Consider the following 13,032-nt stretch of genomic DNA (forward strand, 5'->3'; position numbering starts at 1 on the left):
AGAGAGCCAATATGACATAACCAGAGCTTTATCTATCTATAAAGCTAGTAAAGAAAACGTATTTCCATTCATACACAACACTAGTATATAGGTTACCATGTGATATATTTGGTTGCTAACAGTCAAACGATGGATTTCAAGATGTACAATGTTTTTCTCCAAGAATTGTCATTTAGTGCCGATGATAAAAGTTCAGCTGAATTTTGATTTTTAGTGTTTAGTGTTAGCTATTGAGTCTCCTGTTTCTGTAATTAGTCACATTCATTTTTAACAACCCTCTCCTGTCTATATGTCGGTAAACCAACATGGACCCCAAACACCTTAGATCTCTTCAGGTGAGTTGTTCCAGGAAACTATCTCTGAACGAATGAGCTGAGAATGATTCTAAAACACTCAAATTTTGGCCTGTGTTGTTGAATGCAGAGATTGTTTTTTAAATTTTGGTAGCCAATCATGGAAAGAAGGTAAGACCGATTACCAAAGTGCTACCTGTGAAATGCACTAAATTACATTTTAGAAGAAAATAATGCTCTCCCTTTCTACATTAATGTGACCGTAAATACGAGATGAGTTTACATACAAAGAAATGATGGTTGTTATAAATTAAACTTTACTGTTATGAAGCTTTCAATTAAACAAGCAACAAGTTTTTATTTGAACAGCGCCAATTTCTAACAAAAGTTATCTCCTGACACAAAAAGGGAAGGTCTGGATCAGTGGTTTTCCCTCACCACTGTGGCCAAATGTTACCAAGTGTTTTTTTCATGGTGGATTAATGTTGGGTCTCTGAATAATATAACAACCAGTATCTTCTAGACCAGTGGCTCCAACATGTAACTGGGAAAAAAAAGTGTAAAAAAGTTCTCTTAAAAGATGCTGGTGTTGTTCCTTCTCTTTATTCTGTCACGTTTCGTACCATCTGAGGTCCGCACTGCAATATTTTTCAATCAATAAATCTGATTGGTTGAAAAAAAATATCAGAAATTTGGGTCACAATTTTCATGAAGGAGTTTGTGATGGGTCCTCAGGCCTGACCAGTTGAGAAACTCTTTTTACCCAGCAGATACCTCAAGCAGGAACAAACACATTTTAAACAGCCATCAGCTGGTGGTGAGCTTAGAAAGTTGGACAGAGGGAGAGAAAATATTGCCTAAAAATGAATACACAGATTTCTTTCAATTTAATTTTTACATGAATCAAAATTAGCAAAAACAGAGATGAATAAAATCCTGGCAGAACAGTCTCTGTGCTTACAAATATATGACAGTATAATAATTCAACTTACCACTCGTACATCTGTATCAACTAGTGAGCCTGAGCCTGGTCCAACTGTAGAGTGGCTCCTTCTGATTTTGAATAAACTTTAGGGTTGCAGAAACCAACCTTCAGTCTGGGATTAGTTATGACCAGTCTCAGGATAAAAACAGAGTCAAATGTAAGTCTAAGGAACATTTTATAAAGTGATTTCCCAAAGTTAGACGGACAGCCAAACTGTCCATAGGACGGGCAAAACATACTTATACTGGTGGTATGACATGGGAACGCCATGATGTACTTCCTGTTCTGACCTGACTCAAGGCATTGGTGGTCAAAGTTACTCCTTCTGTGCATCTTCAAACACAAACCTTATGTTGAAGCACATATGTTACTGCAGACCTCAGAAACACTTCAAAGTGATGACTCAGATGTTATGTTGGTTTGTCGTCGTCATTCATCAGTTCATCTGTAAGGTGCTGCTACGTGATTGAACACGCTACCTGTAACCATGAGACTGATTTTCCTTTTTTTCACCAGATCTGTTCTGAGGTCTACAGTAAGCAGAATCCAGTCTGTTAGAGAGAGTATCAATTACTTCTAGTTATGCCAATGCGTTAGTCCGTATTTTCATGAATTCATTCATCTTGATCATTTTGTGGATATATCTTTGAATTGAGTAATTCTTCTTTTAGGTTTGTGAAGCTGTAATACATATGTGTAAGAGACCTCATAGCAGCAGAGTTATATTTGGATTGAAGAGTCTGTTGTGAGCTGAAAAAGGAAATGTGACTCTGAGACTGAAGAAATGTTTATGTCTGATATTTAAGAGTCAAGGTGATGTCTTCTTTCTAGCCTTTTAGAGATGAAACAAAGCAGCCAGGAATTTGTAGGCTGTACCTTCTAGTAGAATATAAGCAACACTGTGAAGATGAAGACTTTGTCACTTTGTCACTTTGCCCATGATGGCCAGCGATTGTGAGATCTTGGTCAGCATGGGTCAGCGATGGTCTGCACTTTGTCAGCCATGTGTGTTGTGTTTCTGTGTTGTCTGACCACGGCTGAATAAATCCTAAGATGATCCAGTCATCATTGTTCATCTATAGAAACAACCCCCACCTAACACAATGTCATGGTGAAGTGATCAGTTGAATTACTTTCTATCTGGTGGCATTTAGACGACAAATCTAAAGACTACTGGTTTTATTCCATCAAACTATTCATTGAAACATTTGGTGAAAATGTTATTTGTCCGACTTATTAATTCTTTGATTAATTGTAGATATTCCTGCACAACTAGTGACATGCCCATCAGCCCCAGCTGTTTGTTTGTTGAGCTCTAGTTTGTGCGTCATTAAGCTGCAATGCTAATCTGTGACCAGGGTCCCAAACCCTCTAAATATAAATATCACCGTGTGAGTTAGGTCATTACAAGCATGATATCATGCTAATGTGAGAATGTAAATCAGAGCAAAGCGTTACCTACGTTCAGCATCACAGAGCTGCTGGCATGGCATCAGTTTATCTCTGTAAATAGTTTGTTTATTAACTCGTAAATCTTTTATAAAGGGTGCAGAATGAGGAAGGGTGAAGTTCATGCTCTCATGTTATTGTGCTCACAGTGGTCCTCTCGCCAACACTGTGCACACGTTGACGTCTCAAAACTGTGGTGTATTCATGCAAATGAAGGTTTGTCATGTAGGCCATTGCAAAAAGCTCATGCACACACAAAGTGAACATGCTAACCTTCCCTGACTACTTATGAGTAAAAAAAATGTTTCATTCATTAAGCAGACTCTCAGTCTCTGTGACCTTCATCAGGGAATACAATCTCCATGACTGCTGAAGGTCAAACGGCACAGCCAGGGCCCGAGTCCCTCCCTGCTCATTTTAATAGATAAATCAGATCGAGTAAAAGAGCATGTGGGCTCCATTATGATTGATTCATCGCTACACGGGGAAGTCAGGACGAGCAGAAAGACAAGACAGAAAATACAAAAAAAACATAAATATTCTGTATTCATCTATCTCCACAGAACCATCAACATGACATGTTTAGAGTTTAAAATGTTTTATTATAGTTTATTGTGATAGCATTTTTATTTTTGTATTTTTTTTAAATGTTTTATTTCTTCCAAAGAACAAACACAGCAAATTACATTGGGGGGGGGGGGGGGGGGGGGGGGAGGCAGGAAAAGCAAGAGAAGAGGGCCACATATAGATAGATAGATCCATAGATAGATAGATGCATCAGGTTTGGCTTGATCCTCCCCCGTCTGGGTCTGCACCCATAACCACACCCACACACACACAACCACACACACAACCACACACATGCATACAACCATACTCTCTCTCTCACACACACACACACAACATTTTGCTTTACAAAGAATCTTAATCAGAACGAGATTAGTAACTGCCTGAATGTATCTAGGAATAATAACAATAATAAAAAAAAACTGCAGAGGAAAACTGAAGTATATGTACGCATCATGAACATATACACGCCGGGTGTGTGTGTGTTTACGGGTGGGCTTGGATTCATTTCACATGACCCAATTCATGAAATAGTTCAGTTTAAACAAATTTAGATGACTGGTGTTTCTGTGACATCCCTCCAGGTGTGTGTCTATGTGTGTGTGTAATGCGTCATTAACGAGCTCGAGAACGATCAAATCAGATTCTTCAGATAACGGGCGAGTTTTCATTGAATTCTAACAGCTGTCCAAATCTCTCATAGGGGGCGGAGTTAAGGCAGACAGCTGATTGCAGGACATGTTATAGGGGGGCTTGGTTGATTCTTTTTTCCTCACTTTATTTTCTTTTGCCAAAAACACAAGTAAACAATAATTTGGCAATAACAATACATACAGAGCTGATGTTATCACAGTCTGGAAGAGGGGGAGCGAGAAAGAGAAGAGGAGGAGGAATGAGGAGGAAAAATGAACATTAAGTAACTAAAATGATGACAGTAAAATGGTGCCCATTACACTCAGGGATCTCAAAGCAAAAAAAAAAAAAAAAGAAAAAACTGCAGCAATCATTGATCAAGCTCTAAACAGTACACATTAAAGATCTGCGGATTAATTCATGGTGGATATCTTAGCTTGCTTAAAAAGGGAGATGCCTCGACATTTCCAGTCTGCTCTCCAGCGGGGACTTTCAATGCCTCTACGGCCCCCGTTACCAGCCTCTTATCATTCATAGCTGTCATTTAATAGAAAGGGCAAAACCGCCCGTAATGTAACGAGGCGGTTAAGTACCTTCGGGTTTAAATGAGAACTGTATAAATGCTGAAAGCTGCTTGAAGGCCTGAAACTCTTATTTTCCCAGTCCCTGTCAGAGGCACGACTAGACGACACCATGGTAAGCTTTTATCTGGAGCAGTCTAAAAAGCTACAGCAACATAACAAGCCATATATACACAGATAAATGTGCCTGATAAATATAGTCGACAAAACGTTTGGATTCCTTCTCGTATTACTTCTTCACTTCATAATGGCAGCCACTGCTCTTGGCGTTCCCTTGACGCTTCTTTGACTTTGTTTCACTTTGTCCCTCGTTCCAGTAAAAAGGATAAATGTGTACACTCAACAGTTTGGTCTTTTATTCTCCCCCCCAGACAATTTAAAACACCTTTTTAAGCCACGACCAGTTTGTAGTGTTAATTAAATACAAATCATCTTGAAAGTCAACATAAGGACACAAAGACAAAATAGAATGACAACACAGGGAAAGGAAGCACAAAAAATAACATAATTTGCACTTTGTTTTTTATGGAGAGAAAATACAGAGCCACTTGAATGCGTCCTACACCTTACAGAGTGACATACTGGAATACCTATATAATCCCCTATACACACACAGGCACAGCATGAAAACTGACTCAACATGCAGCAACATGTCCTGCTATCAATGTGCTGCGTCATTTTCTCTTAAAACTTGTACGGATTTGTGTACAGACACAACACAGCGCATGATTTATTCCATACAGTCAGTCGTTTAGAGTGTGTTTTTAATCTCTACCCATGAACCCGTCTCCGTCAGGACAACTTCATCTCATCGTTTTTTTTCTTATGGTACTGTAATATCCCCAAAAACATGTGGAAATGAAACTGTTGGAACATAAGTCTTCACATTCCAGTATGAGTGTTTGTTTTCTTTAAATAAAAAGATTAAAATATGTTTACCAAACCCCCCACCCCCCCTCAAGAAAAACTTCTGAATTTCTTGTCTACATCTGCCGATGAAGCTGACTCTGTCCTTTTGAGACTGTAGGAAGTCAGGTTGACTTGTGGGGGACGCAGCCCCCTTGCGCCTAGGGTATGATCAGAGGATTCAGGAAAGACATGGCTGAAGGACTAGAGAGCGAAGACACAGAGAGGGAGGGAAGAATGAAAGAATGTGCCAGAAGAGAGAGAGAGAGAGAGGTTAACAAACTGTTAGTGAGTCTCGACAGCTCTGTAGAAACGCAAAGGAGGTTTGGAAAGGGCCAGGATGAGGAGGAGGAAGGGTCAGAGAGGAGGTGTGTTGTGGGGCTTCAGCAGCAGCCCCCTCCAGCCTGTTGGCCTCCCTGGCTACCAGTCAGTGTAGAATTGGTGGTAGGATGCTGGGGTCCAATCTTAATACCATTAGCCTGTGTGGAGACAAAAATATAAACCATGAAATGAGGTTCTGAAATCACAAACAACAAGTGTCTGTTACAATGTTCCTCAGAGGACGACAATGAAAATGGACTAATGAGAATGGTATAACTAGGGTAGGGGACAAACATGGTCTCCTGCAGCTAGGTGTCTAACATCTCTAATCCACCCGCTTCATCCAGAAACTTATCCAAAAAAAAAGAGCCAGTTGTTAAAATCATTGAATTATTTGTATTAAAAAACTGTTGTTATACTTCACAACCTAGCAACAAGGCCATTAGCGATGTCACTGTTCGTTAGCAGCCTAGCTAGCCGTTTGGCTATGTAGATGGACTGGTACCACGTACTGACTAAAACGTCCCAAAGGAAGAAGTAAACAAACTGTTGAATAATCAGAATCTGACAAAATGCAGCCTTTTTGGAAGAATTCTGGTTTTAATTTTAGTTGTAGAGAAATAATGTTTAAACAGGTTTTGGGTGCATGCATAAAAACAGTCCATGTAAGGAGATAAACTGTCAGAGTTCATTGGCCCAAATCCCAAGACCTGTCCCTTATTGTCTGAGAAGGATTAAGCTTTTTATTAATCCCAACAAACAGTTATTTGCATAGAGGTCATCTGTTAAATCCTTAATTGTTTTTTGGTCTTAAATTGTTACTCCAGTCCAGGGTGTAGTCCACCTCTCGCCCAAAGACAGCTGGGATTGGCTCCCCCACTCCCTATAGAAGCAGTATAGATAATGGATTGATGGAAGTTCCTTGCTGTAATCAATGATCAGCACACAGAAACGGAAGTCTTTGCCAGAATACCCAGTATCAGTTTTCATAAATCTGCTGGCAACACTGAAAGTCCGGAAATATTTGACCCAACGGTCCGGGTAGAAGGTGAATGTGTTCACAGATAAACTGATATTTAGGGCCGAATCAATCGAGTACCTCCATTTATAAAAAGCTGAGGCTTTGTTTAAACCCGCTGACTGACACATCTTTTTTTTTCTTCTCAGAAATGAATTTTGGCTGAGCTTTAAACCTGAAGAAGTTTACTTCTCTTATACCATGTTCTCAGTATTCTCACTTAATGAACGATACAGACAGCTTTTATTCCCCCACTGATCTACTTTCATAACTCTGAGATTATTAGCCTGTTTAAGAAAGTCCCCTCTATTCGGTGTTCCGTATGGATTATTATTGGTTTATAGGTTTAGCAGATAGAAGAAGAAAGGTCATTGGTGGGCGAGCTCCATTGACTCTTAACTGGAGAGAGAGAGAGGGAGCCGTCTCAACAGTCTGTTCATGCTGTTAATACAACATACGGGCTATCAGAGTAGGAGGGAACTTTCAGCACGTTCCACCTTCCTCCTTTTTTGTGTTTTTGTTTTTTTGGATTTGTCAGTCTCAATGGGAAATGTTTTTACAGTTATGAAATCAGATGTTACTCTCTCAGGCCGATGAAGGAAAGATACTAATCCTTGAGAAGTCGTCTACTTTTACCTGATTAGAGTCCCTGTCCTTCACTCTTTTTTGACTCGGGTGACCCAGCCCTGACTTCTGAAGTTTGTGTGCATACACAAAACCTCATCTTTTATTTTCCTTTGTTAACAAATGTAATCATTTACAAAGTTGAAGTGAAGTAAAATGTGTTCCCTGCTTGTGCTATTTTCATTTGATCGCAGTGAGAATGGTAAGTAGAAGGGCATCCCTTCAACATAGTAAACTATTTACATTAGCCAGTGTAATTAACTTAAAGTATGATACTTTTATTGGCAATAAGACCAGATAAGATAAAATTCTACAAGTTGTATTGTTATAGCAGGAAAGGCAAAAATACAGCAAAAGTTGAGAAAAGCATCATGAAAAAACTAAATTAACACAAAAAATGTAAAAAAAACCCAGGTTGACTTCAAAAAGGAAAAGAGACTTGTCTTATTTTGTATAATACTATTGCTCTTGAATAAATCAAGTTATTAAAAATGGCATGGTATGGAATGGTAATTAAAAGGCTGACCATGCTATATTTCTTATCTGGTTACTCCATTCATTACCAGAGTAACCACTAGATTACTCAATGACTAAAGGAATGGGTTACTGGGGCGCTGGTGGCACAGTGGTTAGAGCGTGCTCCCATGTATGGAGTCTGTAGTCCTCCAAGCGGGAGGCCCAGGTTCAAATCCTCCTCCTTTCCCTACTCTCTTTCTCCCTGATTTCCAACTCAACCACAAAATTGGTTACTGCAGCCCTACTTGAAGTGTAAACATAAATAGAGAACCATTATGGGGAGGCACATGTCTCATGTTTGTTTAGTTTTACCGCCTAAAGGGGCAGGACAGTAGCAGCCTAAACTCAATGTTTAACTCAAAGTTAGAGCCTAAGCCAAACAGAAGTAATTCATGAATTAAGTGAGAAATACAAAATAAAAGAATGACTGTGTCATTGCTTTCATGATGAGATTTTCATTGACCGGCGCCTGCAGGGGCTCCTATTAGATCACATCACAGAGACAGCAACAGGTGCTGCTGCGCTGCACAAAGGCACAGGAAACCCCAGCGGCACTCAAGGACACGAGGACAAAAAGAAGACAAGCGCATATAAAAGAAGAGAAATAGAGGGAAAGGGAGGCAGGTGGGTGGTAGAGGGACAGCTATTTTATCTCTCTTTCTCCTGCTCTCATCCTTACAACTGGAGCGTTCTCTCTCTCTGTGTGTGTACTGTGCTGCTCGCTCTGTGTTTCATCATCTGTGTGGCTGCAGCACACACTCAGCCTCACTCTCTCCTTCTGTATATATTTATCTCTCTCTGCCTTCGTGTAACTCCCCCTCCTACACTCAGTAGCAGGAGTGCCGCTGGGAAACACTGTATGCCTTTAAATCACATTTATTGAGCTAAGGCTGTGTGTGAGTATGTGTGTGTGTCAGTGTTTTCTCAAAGTGGCTGCCAACATTTCTAGCAGGGCTTCCCTCTCTCCCTCTCTCAGCCAGTCAGCTGATGTGGTTTGGCCAGCAGGCCAGCCTTCACGCCATCTTACTGTTACCAATAATAAAAACACTTACTGGCTGGCCTACTGAGGAAATGAATGACTGGCATTTGTTGTTGCTGACTTTGCCTAAAGGCCAGATACAGTGAAAAACTGTTTATATACTACATTAGCTGTGTGTATTTATGGATGCTAAACACATGTTCTGTGTGCATGGACCCAGTTTTCAAATTGGAACATATTGCAGCATTATTTCCATCAGATTAAAGCGACTTCAAAAAATTTCAAAATTTTAATGAAAAAAATTCAGAGATAATCGGATGAACGGGGCCTCGGAGAAGTATGTTCAAATAGGTAGCATGTGAAACCTGTTATTTTGAAATAAAAATAATAAATTATGCTGCACTTCCTGTTTGGTTGACAAAAATCTGTTTAAGGATGGTTAAAGTCAACTTTTGTGATGTTTCAATATTAATGGAGGGTGCAAAACTGACATTATACATAAGAGCGGATAAGATGCAGACAGAGATAAGAACCCATAAATAATATTGGGTTGCTAATCTTTGTTTGTGGATGCTTTTCTCCAAAGTGCTCTTTCAGCTACCGCTATGACATTTTATTTCTGAAGTCGAGAGACTAAAACCTGCTGACAAGTGCACACTTGTTGACAGGCATGGTGTGCCGACTTTGCTGCCTGGATAACTGTTCCACTGAGAAGATAACTATCTGGTTGACTGGATAGCAAACTTACTGACTGGCTGGATAGACGGCTTACAGACTGGCTGGCTGAGTGTTTGTTTTCTTGTTGAATGACTGAGACCTTGTGGGATGTGAGGAATTTATGAGCTGGCAAGGTGCCAAGAGAGCAAGATTGAGAGAGAGATAGAGAGAGAGAGAGAGAGAGAGAGAGAGAGAGCGCACTGGGGAGGAAAGAGTGAGTGGAAAATAGAGCAGGGGGAGGAGGAACACAGGGAGTTTTGCTTGGCTGGAGTCAAAGGAAGAAGGTGTTTTTTTTTTCCTCTTTTTGAGGAGATAGGGAGCGTAGCATGCCACACACAGCTAGAAAACCACACTTTGGAGAAAGAGGAGTGGGGAAAGAGAAGAAAAAACAGTGGAGAAGAGGAGAAGATGGCTTAAAGAAAGAGAGGACAGGAAGAGGGGGAGCAGTGTGTCTCTAACCTCATTGTTGATATCAAACACTCCCTCCTGGATCTTCTCGTAGATCTCCTTGGCTGTGTTGATGAAAGCCTGAGAAAGAGACGAGAAGTGGGAAAGACAGAGAGGGAACACAGCTTAGATTTGCATGGTGGCTCATCTCTTAGGTAAATGCTTTACATAAAAGCTTCACATCAATACAAATGCAAAACAAATGTTGCCAAAAAAACACAACTAGGCTTTTGACTTGAAAACATTCTGCTTTAAAATAATGCTGACTTCACTACAAACCTACTCGTGTCATAGTTTTAAAATCATAGTGAAAACCACCTTGCAGAATCCTAAAACACTACATCCCTCTAAAGTGAAAGTAAAGGTAAAATAAAAGCTGTAAATATGAAATGATTTGATCTTTGAGGTGTGTCACATGCTAGTTAAAAGTTCAAACATTCCACGAATGAAAACTTGGCGCTCACAGCGTGCGTTGACTGAAATGCACACCCTGCAGACAAACCATAACCAAATATTAATTTGATTGCTGTTTGATAGCATCAAAAACAGGTTTTGTCCTGGGGTGGTGTGAAAGCAACATTCAAAGACCACAAATGATAATACAGCTATACATATTAAAAATGAGCCGTTGGTCATGTTGAGTATATTTGAGTGAATGTTCGACATGAGCAATCACTCACATAAACAATGTGTTTGCTTCTAATATGCAACAGGCATCAAAGTCGAGGAGAGAGAGAAAGTGTGGATTAAGCATTGAGACGTTTCCTGAGGAGTTAGACGTTACGTCTTGTGATTTTGGGACTGCTCCCCATTAGTCTGACAAGGCAGACCCAGAATGAAAGTAGCCTGAGAAGGAACCTTAATGACCGCACTGAGCTCATATTTAATGTGTTAAGAAGTCTGGTTAGTGTTCAGCATTGTGCTTTTTAGGAGGAGGCAGTTAGCTATCTGACGGCGAGGTCACACTGGCAAGCCGTACCGTGCCTAAGCACCCCTCACCCCTAAAGGTTCATTTGACCAGTGTGGGGGGGTCAAACGAACGTGCTTCAGTATGGCATGGTACAGATTGCCAGTGTGACCGCGCCCTGTATACTTATTTAAATACAGATGATAGACAGAACGGCCTGGAGGGAGGAAACAAACAATCCTGTGAGAGAGCAACAGAGGTTTTTACCAACACTCGACTCTGATTGGTTATTAATTCATAGACCCAGCTGTGGTTTGGCTGAGAGGATGCTGGATTGTTTTTGACTTATTATTATTTATTTTTATTCCCTTTTTAAAAATATGATGAAATAAATTAGGTCTGATGATGGGCTGCATGGCGCTTTGCATAGCAGCCTCTGTCATCATTGTATGAATGTGTGTGTGTGTGTGTGTGTGTACACATAGTTGTAAAAGCATTGAGTGTTCTGAAGATGAGAGAAGTCCAATAAAACTGCTATCCATACGCTATTCAACTCATTACACTCAATGACACCAGGGGCGTGTCCTAACGAGGGGTGTGTCCTAACGAGGGGCGTGGTTGTGTGCTGTGTGTGCTAACTGTGCTACATGATGCTAATGTGAAGCTAGCAGGGTACGATCACGCTAACCTCTTCACATGAAAACATTACAAACAGTTGGGTAGGGAATAGGAATAATTAAATCATATTCCTTTTTTGGGAGCAAAATAAATATCAAGTGAGACAATTTAATTTCAACCAGTAAAGTTGATAAACTGTCTTTAGATCGTTTGTCCAGTGGTAGTTTCTGTGCTGTTTATTTATTGTTAATTATACGTTACAATGTCACTGAAACATTCAAGATGTATTCTCAACCTCGACATCTTCACTTGTTTCTGCTCGTGTCTCTTCTTCGGTTACTGAAGTCAAACACGAGACGCTGAAAGCAGATCTCTCCCTCTGCCACTTAGACAAAGACTATTACAACACAGACTTCTGTTAAATGGATTTGAATGCTCCATGTCTGTATCAATTTTTAATTCTATTGCAGGATATGATCACAGTCCTATAATAAAAGTAGAATAAAGCTCCCTGAGGAACTATCTTCTGATAACACTTACTGTAGGTTGTTTAACTAAATCACACACACTCACTATAAAGGGAGTTACATGTAGGGCACTAAAATGTGCTGCTTAACACCTCCAATAATAACGCTAAATAACAGAGTGAGCAATAATATAACACTGAGTGTATTTACACAAAACTGTAAAAACAGTAAATAAATATTAAATAGTGATTTAAAAAAAATAAAATAATGAAAAATATTTTCACAGCAAAACTCTTTCATTGACATTAGGACAAACTAACGTTACTCCGCTGACCATCCTTTACTTTCTATTCAAACAGATCAAAGTAAGAATGCTCCAAATATTCACTTTTTTGTCACTGTGTTTCTGGTCGCTCCTCTCGTCCGGCTGAGAGTCAAACGCCACTCTCCACTCGCAAAAAGCTTTGAACCGCGATGCATGATGGGATATATACGTATTGCTTGGATAGTGACCATTGGTTGTACACTACTTTCACAATGCATTGTGGGATACAAATGAGTGGATTATATAGAGCAGGGATGGGCAACTTTGGGAAACATTCATTTAACTCTCACTGCCAGGGGGCTAAATCGTAGTTTCCAAAAACCATTACAGTCAATTATGTCTCAAATTTAACTCAACATATACCAGTGATCAAATATTATTATGGACATATTTCTGGTTTTCATGATTTCATGGCAGATTTTGTCATGTTTTACTTCATGTTTCCAATTCATTGACACGTTGAGGGTTGATGGGGGCTGCATGTGGCCCCTGGACTGCCAGTTGCCCACCCCTGATATAGAGTATGACAAAGACTACCACAAAATGGTGTTTTCACTGTATAGTGAGTTGTGTGTGATTTCAGACAGATAGGGCTTTCACACTTGCAGAAAACTCCTGAAAATATCCTGATGTTTCCCGGAGGAGCTGCATGTGTGAACACAAACAGACTAATGTTTCA

At 40.0% G+C, this 13,032-nt stretch overlaps 1 protein-coding gene across 1 annotated transcript in view; it reads right to left on the reverse strand.

The window, feature by feature from the left end:
* Positions 1 to 4,842: 4,842 nt before the first annotated feature.
* rab2a (RAB2A, member RAS oncogene family) overlaps positions 4,843 to 13,032 on the reverse strand; it is a 30,103-nt gene continuing 21,913 nt past the window's right edge. Inside the window, exons 7-8 of the mRNA XM_061043854.1 lie at positions 10,049 to 10,117; positions 4,843 to 5,893 (exon numbers count right to left, since the gene is read on the reverse strand). Of these exons, the coding sequence (XP_060899837.1) occupies positions 5,798 to 5,893; positions 10,049 to 10,117 (165 nt within the window). The 3' untranslated portion in view covers positions 4,843 to 5,797. The remainder of the gene's footprint in view (positions 5,894 to 10,048; positions 10,118 to 13,032) is intronic.

The sequence above is a fragment of the Labrus mixtus genome, chromosome 8, assembly GCF_963584025.1.
Source record: "Labrus mixtus chromosome 8, fLabMix1.1, whole genome shotgun sequence".
Taxonomy (NCBI): Eukaryota; Metazoa; Chordata; class Actinopteri; order Labriformes; family Labridae; genus Labrus; species Labrus mixtus.